Source organism: Cherax quadricarinatus, unplaced genomic scaffold (genome assembly GCF_038502225.1).
Source record: "Cherax quadricarinatus isolate ZL_2023a unplaced genomic scaffold, ASM3850222v1 Contig2340, whole genome shotgun sequence".
In the NCBI taxonomy this organism is placed as follows: domain Eukaryota; kingdom Metazoa; phylum Arthropoda; class Malacostraca; order Decapoda; family Parastacidae; genus Cherax; species Cherax quadricarinatus.
Window position 1 is genome coordinate 19,210 of NW_027197366.1, and position 27,165 is coordinate 46,374.

General features: G+C 44.9%; 1 protein-coding gene across 1 annotated transcript; it reads right to left on the reverse strand.

The window, feature by feature from the left end:
* Window positions 1–588: 588 nt before the first annotated feature.
* LOC128694918 (uncharacterized) lies at window positions 589–27,165 on the reverse strand (the record flags this gene model as incomplete). Its single annotated transcript, XM_070081326.1, has 2 exons — window positions 24,334–27,165; window positions 589–764 (listed from the first exon to the last, which is right to left on the reverse strand). Coding segments are annotated over exons 1-2 (2,668 nt in total), but the record flags the coding sequence as incomplete, so codon positions are not given.

Here is a 27,165-nt window from a genome sequence, read left to right on the forward strand (position 1 = left end):
TCTTAATAAGGAATCATTCAGGACCCTGTACACCGTGTACGTTAGGTTCATATTGGAGTATGCGGCACCAGTTTGGAACCCACACCTAGCCAAGCACGTAAAGAAACTAGAGAAAGTGCAAAGGTTTGCAACAAGACTAGTCCCAGAGCTAAGAGGTATGTCCTACGAGGAGAGGTTAAGGGAAATCAACCTGACGACACTAAAGGACAGGAGAGATAGAGGGGACATGATAACGACATAGAAAATACTGAGAGGAATTGACAAGGTGGACAAAGACAGGATGTTCCAGAGATTGGACACAGTAACAAGGGGACACAGTTGGAAGTTGAAGACACATAAATCACAGGGATGTTAGGAAGTATTTCTTCAGCCTCAGATTAGTCAGGATGTGGAATAATTTGGAAAGCGATGTAGTGGAGGCAGTATCCATACATAGCTTTAAGCAGAGGTATGATAAAGCTCACGGTTCAGGGAGAGTGACCTATTAGCAACCAGTGAAGAGGCGGGGCCAGTAGCTTGGACTCGACCCCTGCAACTTCAACTAGGTGAGTGCAACTAGGTGAGTACAGTACACAGTGTAACACTTACAGAGCATCTCAAGTTGATGTAGTGTGGAGGTGACAGTGTGGTGTAGTTGTGGCAGGAGACAACCAGCATGGTGGTCACTCACCACAGCCAGGCTGAGGTCCCTCAGGTTGTGACACTCCTGCAGTAGTCTGACTCCTCCACCAGTAAGACATCCCTTGAACACCTCCAGGTGACTCCTGTAACAGGATAAAACTCTGATGAACACCTTACTCCTACTGACTCACCACCTACACTGTATATTACACCAAGTGGTAGTGAACAATGTTACACTGTATATTACACCAAGTGGTAGTGAACAATCTTACACTGTATATTACACCAAGTGGTAGTAAACAATGTTACACTGCATATTGCACCAAGTGGTAGTGAACAATGTTACACTGTATATTACACCAAGTGGTAGTGAACAATCTTACACTGTATATTACACCAAGTGGTAGTGAACAATGTTACACTGTATATTACACCAAGTGGTAGTGAACAATGTTGAACTGTATATTACACCAAGTGGTAGTGAACAATGTTACACTGTATATTACACCAAGTGGTAGTGAACAATGTTACACTGTATATTACACAAAGTGGTAGTGAACAATGTTACACTGTATATTACACCAAGTGGTAGTGAACAATGTTACACTGTATATTACACCAAGTGGTAGTGAACAATGTTACACTGTATATTACACCAAGTGGTAGTGAACAATGTTACACTGTATATTACACCAAGTGGAAGTGAACAATGTTACACTGTATATTACACCAAGTGGTAGTGAACAATGTTACACTGTATGTTACACCAAGTGGTAGTGAACAATGTTACACTGTATATTACACCAAGTGGCAGTGAACAATGTTACACTGTATATTACACCAAGTGGCAGTGAACAATGTTACACTGTATATTACACCAAGTGGTAGTGAACCATGTTACACTGTATATTACACCAAGTGGTAGTGAACAAAGTTACACTGTATATTACACCAAGTGGTAGTGAACAATGTTACAATGCAATAATTGTTTACTTAAGTGTCAGTGATCTTACATGGGTATAATATAAGTGATCTTTCATGGGTATAATATAAGTGATCTTACATGGGTATAATATAAGTGATCTTTCATGGGTATAATATAAGTGATCTTACATGGGAATAATATAAGTGATCTTACATGGGTATAATATAAGTGATCTTACATGGGTATAATATAAGTGATCTTACATGGGTATAATATAAGTGATCTTACATGGGTATAATATAAGTGATTTTACATGGGTATAATATAAGTGATCTTACATGGGTATAATATAAGTGATCTTACATGGGTATAATATAAGTGATCTTAAATGGGTATAATATAAGTGATCTTACATGGGTATAATATAAGTGATTTACATGGGTATAATATAAGTGATCTTACATGGGAATAATATAAGTGATCTTACATGGGTATAATATAAGTGATCTTACATGGGTATAATATAAGTGATCTTAAATGGGTATAATATAAGTGATCTTACATGGGTATAATGTAAGTGATCTTACATGGGTATAATATAAGTGATCTTACATGGGTATAATATAAGTGATCTTACATGGGTATAATATAAGTGATCTTACATGGGTATAAGTGATCTTACATGGGTATAATATAAGTGATCTTACATGGGTATAATATAAGTGATCTTACATGGGTATAATATAAGTGATCTTACATGGGTATAATATAAGTGATCTTACATGGGTATAATATAAGTGATCTTACATGGGTATAATATAAGTGATCTTACATGGGTATAATATAAGTGATCTTATATGGGTATAATATAAGTTATCTTACATGGGTAAAATATAAGTGATCTTACATGGGTATAATATAAGTGATCTTACATGGGAATAATATAAGTGATCTTACATGGGTATAATATAAGTGATCTTACATGGGTATAATATAAGTGATCTTACAAGGGTATAACATAAGTTATCTTACATGGATATAATATAAGTGATCTTACATGGGTATAATATAAGTGATCTTAAATGGGTATAATATAAATGATCTTACATGGGTATAATGTAAGTGATCTTACATGGGTATAATATAAGTGATCTTTCATGTGTATAATATAAGTGATCTTACATGGGTATAATATAAGTGATCTTACATGGGTATAATATAAGTGATCTTACATGGGAATAATATAAGTGATCTTAGATGGGTATAATATAAGTGATCTTACATGGAATAATATAAGTGATCTTACATGGGAATAATATAAGTGATCTTACATGGGTATAATATATGAGATCTTACATGGGTATAATATAAGTGATCTTACATGGGCATAATATAAGTGATCTTACATGGGTATAATATAAGTGATCTTACATGGGTATAATGTAAGTGATCTTACATGGGTATAATATAAGTGATCTTACATGGGTATAATATAAGTGATCTTAAATGGGTATAATATAAGTGATCTTACATGGGTATAATATAAGTGATCTTACATGGGTATAATATAAGTGATCTTACATGGGTATAATATAAGTGATCTTACATGGTATAATATAAGTGATCTTACATGGGTATAAGTGATCTTACATGGGTATAATATAAGTGATCTTACATGGGTATAATATAAGTGATCTTACATGGGTATAATATAAGTGATCTTACATGGGTATAATATAAGTGATCTTACATGGGTATAATATAAGTGATCTTACATGGGTATAATATAAGTGATCTTACATGGGTATAATATAAGTGATCTTACATGGGTATAATATAAGTGATCTTACATGGGTATAATATAAGTGATCTTACATGGGTATAATATAAGTGATCTTACATGGGTATAATATAAGTTATCTTACATGGGTATAATATAAGTGATCTTACATGGGTATAATATAAGTGATCTTACATGGGTATAATATAAGTGATCTTACATGGGTATAATATAAGTGATCTTACATGGGTATAATATAAGTAATCTTACATGGGTATAATATAAGTGATCTTACATGGATATAATATAAGTGATCTTACATGGGTATAATATAAGTGATCTAACATGGGTATAATATAAGTGATCTTACATGGGTATAATATGTTAGGTAAGACACATATGCAACAGTTAGGTATCTTTATTATGAAACGTTTCGCCTACACAGTAGGCTTCTTCAGTCAAGTACAGAAAAGTTGATAGAAGCAGAAGATACTTGAAGACGATGTAATCAGTCCATCACCCTTAAAGTTTTGAGGTGGTCAGTCCCTCAGTCTGGAGAAGAGCATTGTTCCATAGTATGAAACAATATGGAGATGAAGTGACAGGATGGAGCTTTTTATAGCGCCAAGAGGTGAGACGTAGGCCACTAGGAGAGGTAAGAACTCAGATGTTGAGACGTCAGGTCCTTCTCAAATCCAGCCGCTCTCACTAGTGGAAGTTGTCGAAGTTGATTGCAGGTCTGTACCAAGATACTAGTGAGAGCGGCTGGATTTGAGAAGGACCTGACGTCTCAACATCTGAGTTCTTACCTCTCCTAGTGGCCTACGTCTCACCTCTTGGCGCTATAAAAAGCTCCATCCTGTCACTTCATCTCCATATTGTTTCATACTATGGAACAATGCTCTTCTCCAGACTGAGGGACTGACCACCTCAAAACTTTAAGGGTGATGGACTGATTACATCGTCTTCAAGTATCTTCTGCTTCTATCAACTTTTCTGTACTTGACTGAAGAAGCCTACTGTGTAGGCGAAACGTTTCATAATAAAGATACCTAACTGTTGCATATGTGTCTTACCTAACAACCTGTCGGTATTTTATACCATTTTAATGTTCAATGGGTATAATATAAGTGATCTTAGATGGGTATAATATAAGTGATCTTACATGGTATAATATAAGTGATCTTACATGGGAATAATATAAGTGATCTTACATGGGTATAATATAAGTGATCTTACATGGGTATAATATAAGTGATCTTACATGGGCATAATATAAGTGATCTTACATGGGTATAATATAAGTGATCTTACATGGGTATAATATAAGTGATCTTACATATGTATAATATAAGTGATCTTACATGGGTATAATATAAGTGATCTTACATGGGTATAATATAAGTGATCTTACATGGGTATAACTTACACCTGGAAGATCCTGGAGGTGCTGTGCAGCAAAGTACTGTGCAGCACAAGACTGTGCAGCACAAGACTGTGCAGCACAAGACTGTGCAGCACAAGACTGTGCAGCAGAAGACTGTACAGCACAAGACTGAACAGCACAATTCTGAGCAGCACAAGACTGTGCAGCACAATACTGTACAGCACAAGACGGTACAGCACAAGACTGTGAAGCACAAGACTGTGCACCACAAGACTGTGCAGCACAAGACTGTGCAGCACAAGACTGTGCAGCACAGGACTGTACAGCACAAGACTGTACAGCACAAGACTGTACAGGACAAGACTGTGCAGCACAAGACTGTGCAGCCCAAGATTGTGCAGCAGAAGACTGTGCAGCACAAGACAGTGCAGCTTGCGTAACATTCCCAAAATGATCAGGACAAGACTGTGCAGCACAAGTCTGTGCAGCACAAGACTGTGCAGCACATGACTGTGCTGCACAAGAGTGTGCAGCACAAGAGTGTGCAGCACAAGACTGTGCAGTACAATACTGTGCAGCACAAGACTGTGCAGCACAAGACTGTGCAGAACAAGACTGTGCAGCACAAGACTGTGCAGCGCAATACTGTGCAGCACAAGACTGTGCAGCGCAATACTGTGCACCACAAGACTGTGCAGCGCAATACTGTGCAGCACAAGACTGTGCAGAACAAGACTGTGCAGCACAAGACTGTGCAGCAGAAGACTGTACAGCGCAATACCGTGCAGCACAAGACTGTGCAGAACAAGAGTGTGCAGCAGAAGACTGTGCAGCAAAAGACTGTGCAACACAAAACTGAGTAGCACAAGACTGTGCAGCACAAGACTGTGCAGCACAAGACTATGCAGCACAAGACTGTGCAGCAAAAGAATGTACAGCACAAGACTGTGCAGAACAAGACTGTGCAGCATAAGACTGTGCAGCACAAGACTGTGGAGCACAAGACTGTGCAGCACAGGACTGTGCAGCACAGACTGTGCACCACAAGACTATGGAGCACAAGGCTGTGCAGCACAAGACTGTGGAGCACAAGACTGTGAAGCACAAGACTGTGCAGCACAAGACAGTGCAGCACAAGACTGTGAAGCACAAGACTGTGGAGCACAAGACTGTGGAGCACAGGACTGTGGAGCGCAAGACTGTGAAGCACAAGACTGTCCAGAACAAGACTGTGCAGCACAAGACTGTGCAGCACAAGACTGTGCAGCACAAGACTGTGCAGCACAAAACTGTGCAGCACAGACTGAGCAGCACAAGACTATGGAGCACAAGGCTGTGCAGCACAAGACTGTGAAGCACAAGACTGTGCAGCACAAGACAGTGCAGCACAAGACTGTGAAGCACAAGACTGTGGAGCACAAGACTGTGGAGCACAGGACTGTGGAGCGCAAGACTGTGAAGCACAAGACTGTGAAGCACAAGATTGTGTAGCACAAGTCTCTGCAGCAAAAGACTGTGCAGCACAAGACTATGCAGCACAAGGCTGTGCAGCACAAGACTGTGCAGCACAAGACTGTGCAGCACAAGACTCTGAAGCACAAGACTCTGAAGCACAAGACTGTGCAGCACAAGACTGTGCAGAACACGACTGTGCAGGTGGGGCAACATTCCCACAATGATCTGCAAAAGACTGTGCAGCAAAAGAGTGTGCAGCGCAAGACTGTGCAGCACAAGACTGTGCAGCACAAGACTGTAAAGGAAAAGACTATGCAGCACAAGACTGTGCAGCACAAGACTGTGCAGCACAAGACTGTACATCACAAGACTGTTCAGCACAAGACTGTACAGCACAAGACTGTTCAGCACAATACTGTGCAGCACAAGACTGTACAGCACAAAACTGTGCAGCACAAGACTGTGCATCACAAGACTGTACAGCACAAGACTGTGCAGCACAAGACTGTGCAGTACAAGACTGTGCAGGACAAGACTGTGCAGCAAAAGACTGTGCAGCACAAGACTGAGCAGAACAAGACTGTGCAGCACAAGACTGTGCAGCGCAATACTGTGCAGCACAAGACTGTGCAGCGCAATAATGTGCAGCACAAGACTGTGCAGCTAAATACTGTGCAGCACAAGACTGTGCAGCACAAGACTGTACAGCGCAATACCGTGCAGCGCAAGACAGTGAAGCAGAAGACTGTGCAGCTCAAGACTGTGCAGCACAAGACTGTGCAGCACAAGACTGTTCAGCACAAGACTGTGCAGCACAAGACTGTGCAGCACAAGACTGTGCAGCACAAGACTGTGGAGCACAAGACTGTGCAGCTCAAGACTGTGCAGCACAAGACTGTCCAGAACAAGACTGTGCAGCACAAGACTGTGGAGCACAAGACTGTGCAGCACAAGACTGTGCAGCACAAGACTGTGGAGCACAAGACTGTGCAGCTCAAGACTGTGTAGCACAAGACTGTCCAGAACAAGACTGTGCAGCACAAGACTGTGCAGCACAAGAGTGTGCAGCACAAGACTGTGAATCGCAAGACTCTGAAGCACAAGACTGTGCAGCACAAGACTGTGCAGCACAAGACTGTGCAGCACAAGACTCTGAAGCACAAGACTCTGAAGCACAAGACTGTGCAGCACAAGACTGTGCAGCACAAGACTGTGCACCACAAAACTGTGCAGCGCAATACTGTGCTGCACAAGACTGTGCAGCGCAATACTGTGCAGCACAAGACTGTGCAGAACAAGACTGTACAGCACAAGACTGTGCAGCATAAGGCTGTGCAGCGCAAGACTGTGAAGCAAAAGACTGTGGAGCACAAGACTGTGCAGCACAGGACTGTGCAGCACAGACTGTGCAGCACAAGACTGTGGAGCAAAAGGCTGTGCAGCACAAGACTGTGGAGCACAAGACTGTGAAGCACAAGACTGTGGAGCAGAAAACTGTGCAGCACAAGACTGTGCAGCACAAGACTGCGCAGCATAAGGCTTTGCAGCACAAGACTGTGCAGCAAAAGACTGTGGAGCACAAGACTGTGCAGCACAGGACTGTGCAGCACAGACTGTGCAGCACAAGACTGTGCAGCAGAAGACTGTACAGCACAAGACTGAACAGCACAAGTCTGAGCAGCACAAGACTGTGCAGCACAATACTGTACAGCACAAGACGGTACAGCACAAGACTGTGCAGCACAAGACTGTGCAGCACAAGACTGTGCAGCACAAGACTGTGCAGCAGAAGACTGTGCAGCACAAGACTGTGCAGCACTGGACTGTCCAGCACAAGACTGTGTAGAACAATACTGTACAGCACAAGACAGTACAGCACAAGACTACGCAGCACAGTACTGTGCAGCACAAGACTGTGCAGCACAAGACTGTGCAGCACAAGACTGTGCAACACAAGACTGTGCAGCAGAAGACTGTACAGCACAAGACTGAACAGCACAAGTCTGAGCAGCACAAGACTGTGCAGCACAATACTGTACAGCACAAGACGGTACAGCACAAGACTGTGCAGCACAAGACTGTGCAGCACAAGACTGTGCACCACAAGACTGTGCAACACAAGACTGTGCATCACAAGACTGTACAGCACAAGACTGTACAGCACAAGACTGTACAGGACAAGACTGTGCAGCACAAGACTGTGCAGCCCAAGATTGTGCAGCAGAAGACTGTGCAGCACAAGACAGTGCAGCTTGCGTAACATTCCCAAAATGATCAGGACAAGACTGTGCAGCACAAGTCTGTGCAGCACAAGACTGTGCAGCACATGACTGTGCTGCACAAGAGTGTGCAGCACAAGACTGTGCAGCACAAGACTGTGCAGCACAAGACTGTGCAGCACAAGACTGTAAAGGAAAAGAATGAGCAGCACAAGACTGTGCAGAACAAGACTGTACAGCACAAGACTGTTCAGCACAATACTGTGCAGCACAAGACTGTACAGCACAAGACTTTGCAGCAGAAGACTGTGCATCACAAGAGTGTACAGCACAAGACTGTGCAGCACAAGACTGTGCAGCACAAGACTGTGCAGAACAAAACTGTGCAGCACAAGACTGTGCAGCGCAATACTGTACAGCACAAGACTGTGCAGCGCAATACTGTGCACCACAAGACTGTGCAGCGCAATACTGTGCAGCACAAGACTATGCAGAACAAGACTGTGCGGCACAAGACTGTGCAGCAGAAGACTGTACAGCGCAGTACCGTGCAGCACAAGACTGTGCAGAACAAGAGTGTGCAGCACAAGACTGTGCAGCGCAATACTGTGCAGCACAAGACTGTGCAGCGCAATACTGTGCACCACAAGACTGTGCAGCGCAATACTGTGCAGCACAAGACTGTGCAGAACAAGACTGTGCAGCAAAAGACTGTGCAGCAGAAGACTGTACAGCGCAATACCGTGCAGCACAAGACTGTGCAGAACAAGAGTGTGCAGCACAAAACTGTGCAGCAAAAGACTGTGCAACACAAAACTGAGTAGCACAAGACTGTGCAGCACAAGACTGTGTAGCACAAGACTATGCAGCACAAGATTGTGCAGCACAAGACTGTGCAGCAAAAGAATGTGCATGTCCTGCAACATTCCCACAATGATCTGCAAAAGACTGTGCAGCAGAAAACTGTGCAGCACAAGACTGTGCAGAACAAGACTGTGCAGCACAGACTGTGCAGTACAAGACTGTGGAGCACAAGACTGTGCAGCACTAGACTGTGGAGCACAAGACTGTGATGCACAAGACTGTGAAGCACAAGACTGTGCAGCACAAGACTGTGCAGCACAAGACTGTTCAGCACATGACTGTGCAGCATAAGACTGTGCAGCACAAGACTGTGGAGCACAAGACTGTGCAGCACAGGACTGTGCAGCACAAGACTATGGAGCACAAGGCTGTGCAGCACAAGACTGTGGAGCACAAGACTGTGAAGCACAAGACTGTGAAGCACAAGACTGTGCAGCACAAGACAGTGCAGCACAAGACTGTGAAGCACAAGACTGTGGAGCACAAGACTGTGGAGAACAGGACTGTGGAGCACAAGACTGTGAAGCACAAGACTGTGAAGCACAAGACTGTGCAGCACAAGACTGTGCAGCACAAGACTGTGCAGCACAAGACTCTGCAGCAAAAGACTGAGCAGCGCAAGACTATGCAGCACAAGACTGAGCAGCGCAAGACTATGCAGCACAAGACTGTGCAGCACAAGACTGTGCAGAACACGACTGTTCAGGTGGTGCAACATTCCCACAATGATCTGCACAAGACTGTGCAGCAAAAGAGTGTGCAGCGCAAGACTGTGCAGCACAAGACTGTGCAGCACAAGACTGTAAAGGAAGAGACTATGCAGCAGAAGACTGTGCAGCACAAGACTGTGCAGCACAAGTCTGTACATCACAAGACTGTTCAGCACAAGACTGTACAGCACAAGACTGTGCAGCACAAGACTGTGCAGTACAAGACTGTGCAGGACAAGACTGTGCAGCACAACACTGTGCAGCACAAGACTGAGCAGCAGAAGACTGTGCAGCGCAATAATGTGCAGCACAAGACTGCGCAGCGCAATACTGTGCAGCACAAGACTGTGCAGCACAAGACTGTACAGCGCAATACCGTGCAGCGCAAGACCGTGAAGCAGAAGACTGTGCAGCTCAAGACTGTGCAGCACAAGGCTGTGCAGCACAAGACTGTTCAGCACAAGACTGTGCAGCACAAGACTGTGCAGCACAAGACTGTGGAGCACAAGACTGTGCAGCTCAAGACTGTGAAGCGCAATACTGTGCAGCACAAGACTGTCCAGAACAAGACTGTGCAGCACAAGACTGTGCAGCGCAAGAGTGTGCAGCACAAGACTGTGAATCGCAAGACTCTGAAGCACAAGACTCTGCAGCACAAAACTGTACAGCACAAGACTGTGCAACACAAGACTCTGAAGCACAAGACTCTGAAGCACAAGACTGTGCAGCACAAGACTGTGCAGCACAAGACTGTGCAGCACAAGACTGTGCAGCACAAGACTGTGCAGCACAAAACTGTGCAGCGGAATACTGTGCAGCACAAGGCTGTGCAGCGCAATACTGTGCAGCACAAGACTGTGCAGAACAAGACTGTGCAGCACAAGACTGTGCAGCATAAGGCTGTGCAGCACAAGACTGTGAAGCAAAAGACTGTGGAGCACAAGACTGTGCAGCACAGGACTGTGCAGCACAGACTGTGCAGCACAAGACTGTGGAGCAAAAGGCTGTGCAGCACAAGACAGTGGAGCACAAGACTGTGAAGCACAAGACTGTGAAGCAGAAAACTGTGCAGCAAAAGACTGAGCAGCACAAGACTGTGCAGCATAAGGCTGTGCAGCACAAGACTGTGCAGCAAAAGACTGTGGAGCACAAGACTGTGCAGCACAGGACTGTGCAGCACAGACTCTGAAGCACAAGACTGTGGAGCACAAGGCTGTGCAGCACAAGACTGTGCAGCAGAAGACTGTACAGCACAAGACTGAACAGCACAAGTCTGAGCAGCACAAGACTGTGCAGCACAATACTGTACAGCACAAGACGGTACAGCACGAGACTCTGCAGCACAAGACTGTGCAGCACAAGACTGTGCAGCACAAGACTGTGCAGCACAAGACTGTGCAGCACAGGACTGTCCAGCACAAGACTGTTTAGCACAATACTGTACAGCACAAGACAGTACAGCACAAGACTGCGCAGCACAGTACTGTGCAGCACAAGACTGTGCAGCACAAGACTGTGCAGCACAAGACTGTGCAGCACAAGACTGTGCAACACAAGACTGTGCAACAGAAGACTTTACAGCACAAGACTGAACAGCGCAAGTCTGAGCAGCACAAGACTGTGCAGCACAATACTGTACAGCACAAGACGGTACAGCACAAGACTGTGCAGCACAAGACTGTGCACCACAAGACTGTGCACCACAAGACTGTGCAGCACAAGACTGTGCAGCACAAGACTGTACAGCACAAGACTGTACAGCACAAGACTGTACAGGACAAGACTGTGCAGCACAAGACTGTGCAGCCCAAGATTGTGCAGCAGAAGACTGTGCAGCACAAGACAGTGCAGCTTGCGTAACATTCCCAAAATGATCAGGACAAGACTGTGCAGCACAAGTCTGTGCAGCACAAGACTGTGCAGCACTTGACTGTGCTGCACAAGAGTGTGCAGCACAAGAGTGTGCAGCACAAGACTGTGCAGCACAAGACTGTGCAGCACAAGACTGTAAAGGAAAAGGCTGAGCAGCACAAGACTGTGCAGCACAAGACTGTACAGCACAAGACTGTTCAGCACAATACTGTGCAGCACAAGACTGTACAGCACAAGACTTTGCAGCACAAGAATGTGCATCACAAGACTGTACAGCACAAGACTGTGCAGCACAAGACTGTGCAGCACAAGACTGTGCAGAACAAGACTGTGAAGCACAAGACTGTGCAGCGCAATACTGTGCAGCACAAGACTGTGCAGCGCAATACTGTGCACCACAAGACTGTGCAGCGCAATACTGTGCAGCACAAGACTGTGCAGAACAAGACTGTGCAGCACAAAACTGTGCAGCAGAAGACTGTACAGCGCAATACCGTGCAGCACAAGACTGTGCAGAACAAGAGTGTGCAGCACAAGACTGTGCAGCGCAATACTGTGCAGCACAAGACTGTGCAGCGCAATACCGTGCACCACAAGACTGTGCAGCGCAATACTGTGCAGCACAAGACTGTGCAGAACAAGACTGTGCAGCACAAGACTGTGCAGCAGAAGACTGTACAGCGCAATACCGTGCAGCACAAGACTGTGCAGCAAAAGACTGTGCAACAAAAAACTGAGTAGCACAAGACTGTGCAGCACAAGACTGTGCAGCAAAAGACTATGCAGCACAAGATTGTGCAGCACAAGACTGTGCAGCAAAAGAATGTGCACGTCGTGCAACATTCCCACAATGATCTGCAAAAGACTGTGCAGCAAAAGACTGTGCAGCACAAAACTGTGCAGCACAAGACTGTGCAGAACAAGACTGTGCAGCACAGACTGTGCAGCACAAGACTGTGGAGCACAAGACTGTGCAGCACAAGACTGTGGAGCACAAGACTGTGATGCACAAGACTGTGAAGCACAAGACTGTGCAGCACAAGACTTGTCCAGCACAAGACTGTGCAGCACAAGACTGTGCAGCATAAGACTGTGCAGCACAAGACAGTGGAGGACAAGACTGTGCAGCACAGGACTGTGCAGCACAAGACTATGGAGCACAAGGCTGTGCAGCACAAGACTGTGGAGCACAAGACTGTGAAGCACAAGACTGAGAAGCACAAGACTCTGCAGCACAAGACAGTGCAGCACAAGACTGTGAAGCACAAGACTGTGGAGCACAAGACTGGGGAGCACAAGACTGTGCAGCACAAGACTGTGCAGCACAAGACTCTGCAGCAAAAGACTGTGCAGCACAAGACTATGCAGCACAAGACTGTGCAGCGCAAGACTATGCAGCACAAGACTGTGCAGCACAAGACTGTAAAGGAAAAGACTATGCAGCAGAAGACTGTGCAGCAGAAGACTGTGCAGCACAAGACTGTGCAGCACAATACTGTTCATCACAAGACTGTACAGCACAAGACTGTTCAGGACAAGACTGTACAGCACAAGACTGTTCAGCGCAATACTGTGCAGCACAAGACTGTACAGCACAAAACTGTGCAGCACAAGACTGTGCATCACAAGACTGTACAGCAAAAGACTGTGCAGCACAAGACTGTGCAGTACAAGACTGTGCAGGACAAGACTGTGCAGCACAAGACTGTGCAGCACAAGACTGAGCAGAACAAGACTGTGCAGCACAAGACTGAGCAGCGCAATACTGTGAAGCACAAGACTGTGCAGCGCAATAATGTGCAGCACAAGACTGCGCAGCGCAATACTGTGCAGCACAAGACTGTGCAGCACAAGACTGTGCAGCGCAATACCGTGCAGCGCAAGACTGTGAAGCAGAAGACTGTGCAGCTCAAGACTGTACAGCACAAGACTGTGCAGCACAAGACTCTGAAGCACCAGACTGTGCAGCACAAGACTGTGCAGCACAAGACTGTGCAGCACAAGACTGTGCAGCACAAGACTGTGCAGCACAAAACTGTGCAGCGCAATACTGTGCAGCACAAGACTGTGCAGCGAAATACTGTGCAGCACAAGACTGTGCAGAACAAGACTGTGCAGCACAAGACTGTGCAGCATAAGGCTGTGCAGCACAAGACTGTGAAGCAAAAGACTGTGGAGCATAAGACTGTGCAGCACAGGACTGTGCAGCACAGACTGTGCAGCACAAGACTGTGGAGCAAAAGGCTGTGCAGCACAAGACTGTGGAGCACAAGACTGTGAAGCACAAGACTGTGAAGCAGAAAACTGTGCAGCACAAGACTGTGCAGCTCAAGGCTATGCAGCATAAGGCTGTGCAGCACAAGACTGTGCAGCACAGGACTGTGCAGCACAAACTGTGCAGCACAAGACTGTGGAGCACAAGGCTGTGCAGCACAAGACTGTGCAGCACAAGACTGTAAAGGAAAAGACTGAGCAGCACAAGACTGTGCAGCACAAGACTGTACAGCGCAAGACTGTTCAGCACAATATTGTGCAGCACAAGACTGTACAGCACAAGACTTTGCAGCACAAGACTGTGCATCACAAGACTGTACAGCGCAAGACTGTGCAGCACAAGACTGTGCAGGACAAGACTGTGCAGCACAAGACTGTGCAGCACAAGACTGTGCAGCGCAATACTGTGCAGCACAAGACTGTGCAGAACAAGACTGTGCAAAACAGGATTGTGCAGCGCAAGACTGTGCAAAACAAGACTGTGCAGCACAAGACTGTGCAGCATAAGACTGTGCAGCACAAGACAGTGGAGGACAAGACTGTGCAGCACAGGACTGTGCAGCACAAGACTATGGAGCACAAGGCTGTGCAGCACAAGACTGTGGAGCACAAGACTGTGAAGCACAAGACTGAGAAGCACAAGACTCTGCAGCACAAGACAGTGCAGCACAAGACTGTGAAGCACAAGACTGTGGAGCACAAGACTGGGGAGCACAAGACTGTGCAGCACAAGACTGTGCAGCACAAGACTCTGCAGCAAAAGACTGTGCAGCACAAGACTATGCAGCACAAGACTGTGCAGCGCAAGACTATGCAGCACAAGACTGTGCAGCACAAGACTGTAAAGGAAAAGACTATGCAGCAGAAGACTGTGCAGCAGAAGACTGTGCAGCACAAGACTGTGCAGCACAATACTGTTCATCACAAGACTGTACAGCACAAGACTGTTCAGGACAAGACTGTACAGCACAAGACTGTTCAGCGCAATACTGTGCAGCACAAGACTGTACAGCACAAAACTGTGCAGCACAAGACTGTGCATCACAAGACTGTACAGCAAAAGACTGTGCAGCACAAGACTGTGCAGTACAAGACTGTGCAGCACAAGACTGTGCAGCACAAGACTGTGCAGCAAAAGACTGTGCAGCACAAGACTATGCAGCACAAGACTGAGCAGCGCAATACTGTGAAGCACAAGACTGTGCAGCGCAATACTGTGCAGCACAAGACTGCGCAGCGCAATACTGTGCAGCACAAGACTGTGCAGCACAAGACTGTGCAGCGCAATACCGTGCAGCGCAAGACTGTGAAGCAGAAGACTGTGCAGCTCAAGACTGTACAGCACAAGACTGTGCAGCACAAGACTCTGAAGCACAAGACTGTGCAGCACAAGACTGTGCAGCAAAAGACTGTGCAGGACAAGACTGTGCAGCACAAGACTGTGCAGCACAAGACTGTGCAGCTAAATACTCTGCAGCACAAGACTGTGCAGCAAAATACTGTGCAGCACAAGACTGTGCAGCACAAGACTGTGCAGCACAAGACTGTGCAGCACAAGACTGTGCAGCAAAAGTCTGTGCAGCACAAGACTGTGCAGCACAAGACTGTGCAGCACAGGACTGTGCAGCACAGACTGTGCAGCACAAGACTGTGGAGCAAAAGGCTGTGCAGCACAAGACTGTGGAGCACAAGACTGTGAAGCACAAGACTGTGAAGCAGAAAACTGTGCAGCACAAGACTGTGCAGCTCAAGGCTATGCAGCATAAGGCTGTGCAGCACAAGACTGTGCAGCACAGGACTGTGCAGCACAAACTGTGCAGCACAAGACTGTGGAGCACAAGGCTGTGCAGCACAAGACTGTGCAGCACAAGACTGTAAAGGAAAAGACTGAGCAGCACAAGACTGTGCAGCACAAGACTGTACAGCGCAAGACTGTTCAGCACAATATTGTGCAGCACAAGACTGTACAGCACAAGACTTTGCAGCACAAGACTGTGCATCACAAGACTGTACAGCGCAAGACTGTGCAGCACAAGACTGTGCAGGACAAGACTGTGCAGCACAAGACTGTGCAGCACAAGACTGTGCAGCGCAATACTGTGCAGCACAAGACTGTGCAGAACAAGACTGTGCAAAACAGGATTGTGCAGCGCAAGACTGTGCAAAACAAGACTGTGCAGCACAAGACTGTGCAGCAGAAGACTGTGCAGCATAAGACTGTACAGCGCAATACCGTGCAGCACAAGACCGTGAAGCACAAGACTGTGCAGCAAAAGTCTGTGCAGCACAAGACTGTGCAGCACAAGACTGTGCAGCACAGGACTGTGCAGCACAGACTGTGCAGCACAAGACTGTGGAGCAAAAGGCTGTGCAGCACAAGACTGTGGAGCACAAGACTGTGCAGCACAAGACTGTGAAGCAGAAAACTGTGCAGCACAAGACTGTGCAGCTCAAGGCTATGCAGCATAAGGCTGTGCAGCACAAGACTGTGCAGCAGAAGACTGTACAGCACAAGACTGAACAGCACAAGTCTGAGCAGCACAAGACTGTGCAGCACAATACTGTACAGCACAAGACGGTACAGCACAAGACTGTGCAGCACAAGACTGTGCAGCACAAGACTGTGCAGCACAAGACTGTGCAGCACAAGACTGTACAGCACAAGACTGTACAGCACAAGACTGTACAGGACAAGACTGTGCAGCACAAGACTGTGCAGCTCAAGATTGTGCAGCAGAAGACTGTGCAGTACAAGACAGTGCAGCTTGCGTAACATTCCCAAAATGATCAGGACATGACTGTGCTGCACAAGAGGGTGCAGCAAAAGAGTGTACAGCACAAGACTGTGCAGCACAAGACTGTAAAGGAAAAGACTGAGCAGCACAAGACTTTGCAGCACAAGACTGTGCATCACAAGACCGTACAGCGCAAGACTGTGCAGCACAAGACTGTGCAGGACAAGACTGTGCAGCACAAGACTGTGCAGCACAAGACTGTGCAGCGCAATACTGTGCAGCACAAGACTGTGCAGAACAAGACTGTGCAAAACAGGATTGTGCAGCGCAAGACTGTGCAAAACAAGACTGTGCAGCACAAGACTGTGCAGCAGAAGACTGTGCAGCATAAGACTGTACAGCGCAATACCGTGCAGCACAAGACCGTGAAGCACAAGACTGTGCAGCAAAAGTCTGTGCAGCACAAGACTGTGCAGCACAAGACTGTGCAGCTCAACACTGTGCAGCACAAGACTGTCCAGAACAAGACTGTGCAGCACGAGACTGTGCAGCACAAGACTGTGCAGCACAAGACTGTGAATCACAAGACTCTGAAGCACAAGACTCTGCAGCACTAGACTGTGCAGCATAAGACTGTGCAGCACAAGACTGTGGAGCACAAGACTGTGCAGTACAGGACTGTGCAGCACAGACTGTGCAGCACGAGACTGTGGAGCACAAGGCTGTGCAGCACAGGACTGTGGAGCACAAGACTGTGAAGCACAAGACTGTGAAGAACAAGTCTGTGCAGCACAAGACTGTGCAGCACAAGACTCTGCAGCAAAAGACTGTGCAGCACAAGACTATGCAGCACAAGACTGTGCAGCGTAAGACTATGCAGCACAAGACTGTGCAGCACAAGACTGTGCAGCACACGACTGTGCAGGTGGTGCAACATTACCACAATGATCTGCACAAGACTGTGCAGCAAAAGAGTGTGCAGCACAAGACTGTGCAGCACAAGACTGTGCAGCACAAGACTGTGCAGCACAAGACTGTAAAGGAAAAGACTATGCAGCACAAGATTGTGCAGCACAAGACTGTTCAGCACAAGACTGTTCAGCGCAGTACTGTGCAGCACAAGACTGTGCAGCGCAATACTGTGCAGCACAAGACTGTGCAGAACAAGACTGTGCAGCACAAGACTGTGCAGCATAAGACTGTGCAGCACAAGACTGTGCAGTACGAGACTGTGCAGAACAAGACTGTGCAGCACAAGACTGTGCAGCAAAAGAGTGTGCAGGTCGTGCAACATTCCAACAATGATCTGCAAAAGAGTGTGCAGCAAAAGACTGTGCAGCACAAAACTGTGCAGCACAAGACTGTGCAGAATAAGACTGTGCAGCACAGACTGTGCAGAACAATACTGTGGAGCACAAGGCTGTGCAGCACAAGACTGTGGAGCACAAGACTGTGAAGCACAAGACTGTGAAGCACAAAACTGTGCAGCACAAGACTGTGCAGCACAAGACTGTGCAGCATAAGGCTGTGCAGCACAAGACTGTGCAGCACAAGACTGTGGAGCACAAGACTGGGCAGCACAGGACTGTGCAGCACAGACTGTGCAGCACAAGACTGTGGAGCACATGGCTGTGCACACAAGACTGTGGAGCACAAGACTGTGAAGCACAAGACTGTGAAGGACAAGACTGTGCAGCACAAGACTGTGCAGCACAAGACTGTGCAGCACAAGACTGTGAAGCACAAGACTATGAAGCACAAGACTGTGGAGCACAAGACTGTGCAGCACAGGACTGTTGAGCACAAGACTGTGAAGCACAAGACTGTGAAGCACAAGACTGTGCAGCACAAAACTCTGCAGCAAAAGACTGTGCAGCACAAAACTGTGCAGAACAAGACTGTGCAGCACAAGACTGTGCAGCAAAAGAATGTGCAGGTCGTGCAACATTCCCACTATGATCTGCAAAAGACTGTGCAGCAAAAGACTGTGCAGCACAAAACTATGCAGGACAAGACTGTGCACCACACGAGGCTGTGCAGCATAAGACTGTGCAGCACAAGACTGTGCAGCACAAGACTGTGGAGCACAAGACTGTGCAGCACAAGACTGTGCAGCAAAAGAATGTGCAGGTCGTGCAACATTCCCACAATGATCTGCAAAAGACTGTTCAGCACAAGACTGTGAATCACAAGACTGTGAAGCACAAAACTGTGCAGCACAAGACTGTGCAGCACAAGACTGTGCAGCACAAGACTGTGAAGCACAAGACTGTGAAGCACAAGACTGTGCAGCACAGACTGTGCAGCACAAGGCTGTGTAGCACAAGACTGAGCAGCACAAGATTGTGGAGCACAAGACTGTGCAGCACAAGACTGTGCAGTACAAGACTGTGCAGCATAAGATTGTGCAGCACAAGACTGTGCAGCACAAGACTGTGGAGCACAAGACTGTGCAGCTCAGGACTGTGTAGCACAGACTGTGCAGCACATGACTGTGCAGCATAAGACTGTGTAACACAAGACTGTGAATCACAAGACTGTGCTGCACAATCTTGTGCTGCACAAGACTGTGAAGCACAAGACTGTGGAGCACAAGACAGTGCAGCACAGGACTGTGGAGCACATACTGTGAAGCACAAGACTGTGCAGCACAAGACTGCAGCAAAAGACTGTGCAGCACAAAAGTGTGCAGAGCAAGACTCTGCAGCACAAGACTGTGCAGGTGGTGCAACATTCCCACAATGATCTGCACAAGACTGTGCAGCAAAAGACTGTGCAGCACAAAACTGTGCAGCACAAGACTGTGCAGAACAAGACTGTTCAGGTGTTGCAACATTCCCACAATGATCAGCACAAGACTGTGCAACACAAAACTGTGCAGCATAAAACTGTGCAGCACAAGACTGCAGAACAAGACTGTGCAGGTGGTGCAACATTCCCACAATGATCTGGACAAGACTGTGCATCACAAGACTGTACAGCACAAGACTGTGCAGCAGAAGACTGTGCAGCACAATACTGTACAGCACAAGACTGTATAGCACAAGACTGTGCAGCACAAGACTGTGCAGCACAAGACTGTGCAGCACAAGACTGTGCAGCACAAGACTGTGCAGCACAAGTCTGTGCAGCACAAGAGTGAACAGCACGAGACTGAACAGCACAAGACTGTGCAGCACAAGACTGTGCAGCACAAGACTGTTCAGCAGAAGACTGTGCAGCACAAGACTGTACAGCACAAGACTGTACAGCACAAGACTGTGCAGCACAAGACTGTGCAGCACAAGACTGTGCAGCACAAGACTGTGCAGCACAAGACTGTGCAGCAAAAGACTGTGCAGCAAAAGACTGTGCAGGTGGTGCAACATTCCAACAATGATCAGCACAAGACTGTGCAGCACAAGACTGTGCAGCACAAGACTGTGCACCACAAGACTGTGCAACGCGAGACTGTGCAGCGCAAGACTGTGCAGCACAAGACTGTGCAGCACAAGACTGTGCATCACAAGACTGAGTAGCACAAGACTGTGCAGCAGAAAACTCTGCAGCATAAGACTGTGTAGCACAAGACTTTGCAGCACAAGACTGTGCAGCACAAGACTGTGCATCACAAGACTGTGCAGCACAAGACTGTGAAGCACAAGACTCTGCAGCACAAGACAGTACAGCCCAAGACTGTGCAGCACAAGACTCTTCAGCACAAGACTGTGCAGCACAAGACTGTGCAGCACAAGACTGTGCAGCACAAGACTGTGCAGCACAAGACTGTGTAGCACAAGACTGTGTAGCACAAGACTGTGCAGCACAAGACTGTGCAGCACTAGACTGTGCAGCAAAAGACTGTGCAGGACAAGACTGTGAAGCACCAGACTGTGCAGCACAAGACTGTGCAGCACAAGACTGTGCAGCACAAGACTGTGCAGCACAAGACTGTGCAGCACAAGACTGTTAAGCACAAGACTGTGCAGCACAAGACTGTGCAGCACAAGACTGTGCAGCACAAGACTGTGAAGCACAAGACTGTGTAGCACAAGACTGTGCAACACAAGAGTGTGCAGCACAAGACTGTGCAGCACAAGACTGTGAAGCACAAGACTGTGCAGCAGAAGATTGTGCAGCAGAAGACTGTGCAGCACACGACTGTGCAGCAGGAGACTGTGTAAGACAAGACTGTGCAGCAGAAGATTGTACAGCAGAAGACTGTGCAGCAGAAGACTGTGCAGCAGAAGACTGTTCGGCACAAGACTCTGCAGCAGAAGACTGTGCAGCAAAGGACTGTGTAGCACAAGACTGTGCAGCACAAGACTGTGCAGCCGAAGTCTGTGCAGCAGAAGACTGTGCAGCAGAAGACTGTGCATCAGAAGACTGTGCAGCAGAAGACTGTTCGGCACAAAACTGTGCAGCAGAAGACTGTGCAGCACAAGACTGTGCAACACAAGACTGTGCAACACAAGACTGTGCAGCAGGTGACTGTGTAAGACAAGACTCTGCAGTAGAAGACTGTGCAGCACAAGACTCTGCAGCACAAGACTGTGCAGCACAAGACTGTGCAGCTCAAGACTGTGCAGCACAAGACTGTGCAGCACAAGACAGCAGTAATGTACACTGAGAGACAACATAATAAGTGTCATGGGACCAAGACTGCTCAACTGCCTCACAGAATACAAGAAAGGGATTACCCACAGGCCTCTGGCTGTCTCTAACACCAACAACGATTTTAACACCATCAACAGTGTTAACTTCAACAACGATGTTAACACCAACAACAATGTTAACAAAAACTACAATTTTAACACCAACAACAATGTTAATAACAAGAAGAATCTTAACACCAAGAACAATATTAACATAAACAATATTAACACCAACAATGATAACACCAACAACACTGTAAGCAGAGTGTTAAAACCTAGAATGTTAGCAAGAACAGCAATGTTAAAACCAACAACAATGTTAGCACCAACAATCTTTACAACAGCATCAATTTTAACACCAACAACAATTTTAACACATACAACAATGTTAACACCAACAACAATGTTAACACCATCAATAATGTTAACATTAACAACAATGTTAACACAAACGACAATGTTAACACGAACGAAAATGTTTACCACCAACAACAATGTTAACACCAACAATGTTAACACTAACAACAACGTTAACACCAACAATGTTAACACCAACAACAATGTTAAGACCAATAATACTAATACTAACAATAATGTTAACACTAACAACAATGTTAACACTAGCAACAACATTAACACGAACAATGTTAACACCAACATCAATGTTAACACCAATAATGTTAACACTAACAACATTGTTAACACTAACAACAATGTCAACACTATCAACGATGTTAACACTAACAACAATGTTAACACCAACAACAATGTTAACATCAAGAATGTTAACACTAATCAAAATGCTTACACTAACAACAATTTTAACACTAACACCAATGTTAGCACTAACAACAATGTTAACACCAACAACAATGTTAACACCAACATCAATGTTAACACCAACAACAATGTTAACATCAGCAATGTTAACATCAACAATGTTAACACTAACAACAATGTTAACACCAACAACAATGTTAACACTAACAACAATGTTAACACAAACAACTATGTTAACAACAACAAAAATGTTAACACTAACATCAATGTTAACATCAACAACAATGTTAACACCAACAACAATGTAAACAACAATAACAATGTTAACACCAACAACAATGTTAACAATAGCAATGTTAACACCAACAACAATGTTAACACTAACAACAATGTTAACACCAACAACAATGTTAACAACAATAACAGTGTTAACACCAACAACAATGTTAACACTAACAACAATGTTAACACTAACAACAATGTTAACACTAACAACAATGTTAACACCAACAATAATGTTAACCCCAACAATAATGTTAACACTAACAGCAATGTTAACACTAACAGCAATGTTAACACAAACAAAAATGTTAACACCAACAACAATGTTAACACCAACAATGTTAACACAAACAACGATATTAACACCAACAACAATGTTAACACCAACAATGTTAACACCAACAATGTTAACACCAATAACGATGTTGACACTAACAACGATGTTAACACCAACAACAATGTTCACACCAACAACAATGTTAACATCAACAACAATGTTAATACCAACAACAATATTAACACCAACAATGTTAACACCAACAACGATATTAACACCAACAACAATGTTAACACCAACAACAATGTTAACACCAACAACAATGTTAACATCAACAACAATGTTAGCACCAACAATGTTAAGACGAACAACAATGTTAACATCAACAACAATGTTAACACCAACAACAATTTTAACACCAACAATGTTAACACCAACAACGATATTAACACCAACAACAATGTTAACACCAACAATGTTAACACCAACGACGATGTTGACACCAACAACGATGTTAACACCAACAACGATGTTAACATCAACAACAATGTTAACACCAACAACAATGTTAACATCAACAACAATGTTAACACCAACAACAATATTAACACCAACAATGTTAACACCAACAACAATGTTAACACCAACAACAATATTAACACCAGCAATGTTAACACCAACAACGATATTAACACCAACAACAATGTTAACACCAACAACTATGTTAACACCAACGACAATGTTAACATCAACAACAATGTTAACACCAACAACAATGTTAACATCAACAACAATGTTAACACCAACAACAATGTTAACACCAAAAACAATGTTAACACCAAGAACTTGTTAACACAAACAACTATGTTAACAACAACAATGTTAACATCAACAACGATGTTAACATCAACAACTTTGTAACAACAAAAACAACAATGTTAACACAACAACGATGTTAACAACCACAACAATGTTAACACCAAAAACAATGTTAACACCAACAACGATGTTAACACCAAAAACAATGTTAACACCAACAATGTTAACACCAAGAACTTGTTAACACAAACAACTATGTTAACAACAACAATGTTAACAACAGCAACAATGCTAACATCAACAACTTTGTTACACCAACAACAATGTTAACACCAACAATGTTAACACCAACAATGTTAACACCAACAACTTTGTTATACCAACAACAATTTTAAAACCAACAATGTTAACATTTGAACAATATTAACATTCGCAACAATATTAATATCCGCAAGAATGTTAACGCCAACATTGTGTTAATACCATAAACAGTGTTAACACCAGAAACAACAATGTTAGCACCCATAATGTTAAAACAACGTTAATGTTATAATATACAGTAACGTTTTTAACATTTAGAATAATGTTAGGATAAAGATCATTTTATCATATATGTATAGTAACGTTATTAACATTAACAATAATGTTAAGATAATGTTAACATAAACATTAACATTATTAACAATAATAACAACTTACCGATATTGTAGAAGTTGTAGAATGTTGTCTGAAGTGTTGTTAGTGTCAGCATGATCGTAGTGGTGGTTCAGTAGCAGGTGTGTACAGTGGTGGTGGGTGAGGGCAGCCAGCAGGTGAGGCAGGTGAGGCAGGTGAGGCAGGTGAGGCAGGTGAGGCAGGTGAGGCAGGTGAGACAGGTGAGGCAGGTGAGACAGGTGAGGCAGGTGAGGCAGGTGAGGCAGGTCACCTGGGTCACCATCGATATCAACCTCCACCTTGCAGGAGCTGAGGTGTGGCAGGAGAGCAGCGAAGCTTCTTACACGCTCATCATTTACGTAAAATGTTTCTCCAGTGTTAAACACGCCAGATAATTGTTTGACAATTACTGGAGACATGTTAGTGTTGTCAAGGAGGTCGAGCCACTCGTTGTTGTCTCTCATACCAGACTCATGTAGGAGATGAACCACTTCCTGTGCAGCTGTCTCAGGTACCTGATCCAGTACCAGGTGCAACAGCCCAGCCACATGTATCACAACATTCTGGTACTTGTTCATGTCTACCACACCTGACCTGGTGCTGTCTTCTAACACTCCCCTGACTGTGACAGGTGTGGCAGGTGTAGCTGAGGCAGGTGTAGGTGTAGAATACTGTGGGTTGTTAATCTTGTTGACAATATAGAGAGCAGCGAAGTAGTCTTGTATACCCTTGTGAGGAGCTGAGTACTGCTCCTTGATGCCCAGCGTCGTCCATGTTGGTCTTAAACAAAGGAACGCTGACAACACTTCTTTATAAGGTAAACACAACTGTTTACAGGTTGTTATAAGTTTATGTACATTGTTTACTTCAAAATTTAACTGATCAAGTGAAAGAGTTTCTAATGATGTCTGATATATATTCATCAACATTGTGTTCACTTTGTCAGTTAAATCTTTGTCATCCATATTCTTTGTATCTTGATGGTTGGTCAGTCTGTGTATTAACTTGTGTTTACACAGTTGATGAATATTATAATATAGCTGCGTGTGAGTGACAGATGTTAAGTTTAGCTGGTCAGGCTCTTGGTCCCAGATGTATATCATAAGAATCAAGTTCATTGGCAGCCTTAAGTGTTCTGGAAGTTCTTCTAACTCTGTCACCCTTGTTACCAGTTCTTCAGTATTTCTGTTCTTCCCTGTTTGTTTGGTTATTTCTTGGTGGTTCAGACGCACAAATTGTTCCACATTTGTCCCAGATATACCATGCAGTGTTGCATGTTGCACAGTATACTCTGCAGGGATTGTTCTCCTAAAGTTCTCAACTTTTTCTGGTCGTGAAGTGCACAGAAAAGCAATATTAGAACAGTACTTAAATTCTTGCAATAGACTCTGGACAAGACTTCTAGAACTTTCATTGTCTTCATCAAGGCCGTCAATTATAATTAAGATCTTGCAAAGCTTCATCAGTTTCGGAAGAATATCCTTGAATTTTATAGCAACTTCTGGCATCAGTCTGTCCAGGAGTTGCTGGTAGCAGGTCATTGTTGGGTCCCGGCACTGTACCCACAGTAGAAGCTCGTAATTATCTAAGTCACTAATATTACCTTGACCTCCCTGAGTCCATTCATCTATTACTAACGTCACTAGAGTAGTCTTGCCACTGCCAGCCACACCTTCAACCAGTATTATATGTGGGTGAGTAGATGTACCTTGTTGTTGTGAGGCACTTCTTGTAGAAGTTGTTACTGCTATAGTTTGAGCAAGTTTAAGAAGGTGTTGATAACTTATATGTTGACCTTGACCTCCACGTTGTCCATGTTTGACCTCAATATCTACAAAGATTTTGTCAACTTTAAGTTTCAAGTCACTAGTGATAAAAGACACCGGGTTGACATAGCTGATACTCTGGAAGATCTCCTTAAGTTTGTCATGACTGTCATTAATCATGAGACTTTTAAGTTCAATACCACAAAAGCTTAGTAAGTCTTCCTTTCCAAGAATTTCCTTCATGATGTTATCCAGGTCAACATTCATCTGCTGGATCTCCTGCTGCACTTCAGTCTGGTCTCTCACATACTTCTCTCCAGATGTCTCAAGACAACCAGTTAACAACTCTCGTAGTTTCTTCATATTTTCAAGATAATCTTTATCAGTAATTGTAAGTTGACCGTGAAGAGAATCATTCCTCATGTTCTTAACAGCAGTAATATAGTACTCCATGTGTGTACTTGCAGTAGACCATACTGGATCACTGTATGCAGCAACATCCTTACACGCTACTTTGATGCTGGCAAACACTAGTGACACATCAAACTTTGATCCATCTGCATTCTCATCAATCATTTTCTTTTGAGTGCTGTTAAAAAATTTCAGTACATTTTCTCTTTGTGAGTTTATCAAGTATTGTCTGAGCGTCATGTCAGGGGGTTTATCCGGGGTCCCCAAGAGGAAGATCTTGTACAAGACTTTTCTACCACAGGATGTAACAGCCTTGATAAATCTGTGTCCATTAAGTTCTTCCTTAGATGAATCACCCATAATGTATTAACACTGAAAAGTTGTGGTATAATATTGTGATGGATTTTGTGTTACAACACTTGATGGTGGCAACACTTGTGGTAACACCCACACTGATGTTGTGTTACAACACTTGATGGTGGCAACACTTGTGGTAACACCAGCACTGATGTTGTGTTACAACACTTGATGGTGGCAACACTTGTGGTAACACCAGCACTGATGTTGTGTTACAACACTTGATGGTGGCAACACTTGTGGTAACACCCACACTGATGTTGTGTTACAACACTTGATGGTGGCAACACTTGTGGTAACACCAGCACTGATGTTGTGTTACAACACTTGATGGTGGCAACAC